This window comes from Micropterus dolomieu, unplaced genomic scaffold (genome assembly GCF_021292245.1).
Source record: "Micropterus dolomieu isolate WLL.071019.BEF.003 ecotype Adirondacks unplaced genomic scaffold, ASM2129224v1 contig_9223, whole genome shotgun sequence".
Classification (NCBI taxonomy): Eukaryota; Metazoa; Chordata; class Actinopteri; order Centrarchiformes; family Centrarchidae; genus Micropterus; species Micropterus dolomieu.
Genome location: NW_025738209.1, coordinates 1 through 1,433, shown reverse-complemented (window position 1 = coordinate 1,433; position 1,433 = coordinate 1). Strand labels below are relative to the sequence as shown.

Here is a 1,433-nt window from a genome sequence, read left to right as displayed (position 1 = left end):
TCACATTTATTAACACAAGGTGAGACTTTGCTTATAGCTGGTCAGTCTGTCTGGACGCTTTTATCGTTATAGTTCCTGGAATGAACTGCTCTTTAGCCATTAGATTCAGTGATTTCATAGCCGAAATTTAGCCTAATTATCCTACTGCCTGGCCTAAAGGTTATTGAAGCAGATTGTGAACAGTGATAGGGGGGGATAAGCTACCTGGGCTGCCCACTGATGTGTGCGTGAGTGTGTGTGTATTCATCTCTCCTCAAGTGTGTATTGCTCATTGCTTTACTCCTAGAGTGTGCATGTTCAGTACTGAAAGGTATGCGTACGAGGACAAACTCCTTTGTGTATCAGACTGGCCACTGAAAATTACTCACATTAACTACGGGAATTGACTGCACTTAAATTCACCTAAAGATTTCTGTATTTCATGAATAATGATTACAAAAAGGAGAAATTCATACATAGTGTGCTAAGACCACAGTTAACTTACACTTTCTTTTTTGTGGGGGGGGGGGTTGTTCCTTCACAGGGAGAGAGACAGGGTGTAAATCCAAAATATAAAATGTCTCCTTTTCCTGGGCCTGAAGGTGTGGATCGGGCAGGGCCTCAGGGTGTGGATCGGGCTGGGCCTCAGGGTGTGGATCGGGCAGGGCCTCAGGGTGTGGATCGGGCAGGGCCTGAGGGTGTGGATCGGGCTGGGCCTGAGGGTGTGGATCGAGCAGGGCCTGAGGGTGTGGATCGGGCAGGGCCTGAGGGTGTGGATCGAGCAGGGCCTGAGGGTGTGGATCGAGCAGGGCCTGAGGGTGTGGATCGAGCAGGGCCTGAGGGTGTGGATCGGGCAGGGCCTCAGGGTGTGGATCGGGCAGGGCCTGAGGGTGTGGATCGGGCTGGGCCTGAGGGTGTGGATCGGGCAATGTCGTCGTGGAGTTCCCTACAATATTGCATGAGTATGTTAATTTTCAATATTTCACCATCATAAAAAAAAACAGGCATGACTTAAATTACACAAATCCTACCTTCTTTGATCAATACAAAATTGTAGGCCTTTCTCATGGTGGCCACAATTTTTAGGTTGTCCTCAGTGGGTAGCAGATGGGTCACCACATCAGACACCCACTTTCCAGAGGCCTTATCTTTCTTTGCGAAAAATAGAATTGGGACATAGCCTAATGCACTTAGTTTTTTCACCTGTAATAAATAAATGCAGACAGCAAACATTAGTTATTCCCACTGCATTACTTTCCACCCAATTGGAAAACAAATTTGCATTAAATACATTAGTGCTACTGTTTCTAATATCGGGCTACACAACTTACATGACCAACCTTAACATATACTTATAATATACTTGCCCGTCAGATCCACAGATCCTGGAATGCTGAGTTCACTTAACAACTGCCTTTGTGAAGTTAAAAAATGGATGTCAAATAATTTCCTCC

At 46.0% G+C, this 1,433-nt stretch overlaps 1 protein-coding gene across 2 annotated transcripts; it reads right to left on the bottom strand.

Annotated features, from left to right (window-relative positions):
* Positions 1-397: 397 nt before the first annotated feature.
* LOC123965327 (protein TsetseEP-like) lies at positions 398-1,427 on the bottom strand. Of its 2 annotated transcripts, XM_046041883.1 has the most exons (3): positions 1,011-1,427; positions 624-925; positions 398-575 (listed from the first exon to the last, which is right to left on the bottom strand). In XM_046041883.1, exons 1-3 carry the CDS (start codon positions 1,210-1,212, stop codon positions 450-452), a joined length of 630 nt encoding a protein of 209 aa, XP_045897839.1. In that variant the 5' UTR covers positions 1,213-1,427; the 3' UTR covers positions 398-449. The 2 variants fall into 2 exon arrangements, with proteins under 2 accessions (XP_045897839.1, XP_045897837.1); XM_046041881.1 differs by having other exon boundaries at positions 398-925.
* Between the last annotated feature and the right edge of the window lie 6 nt (positions 1,428-1,433).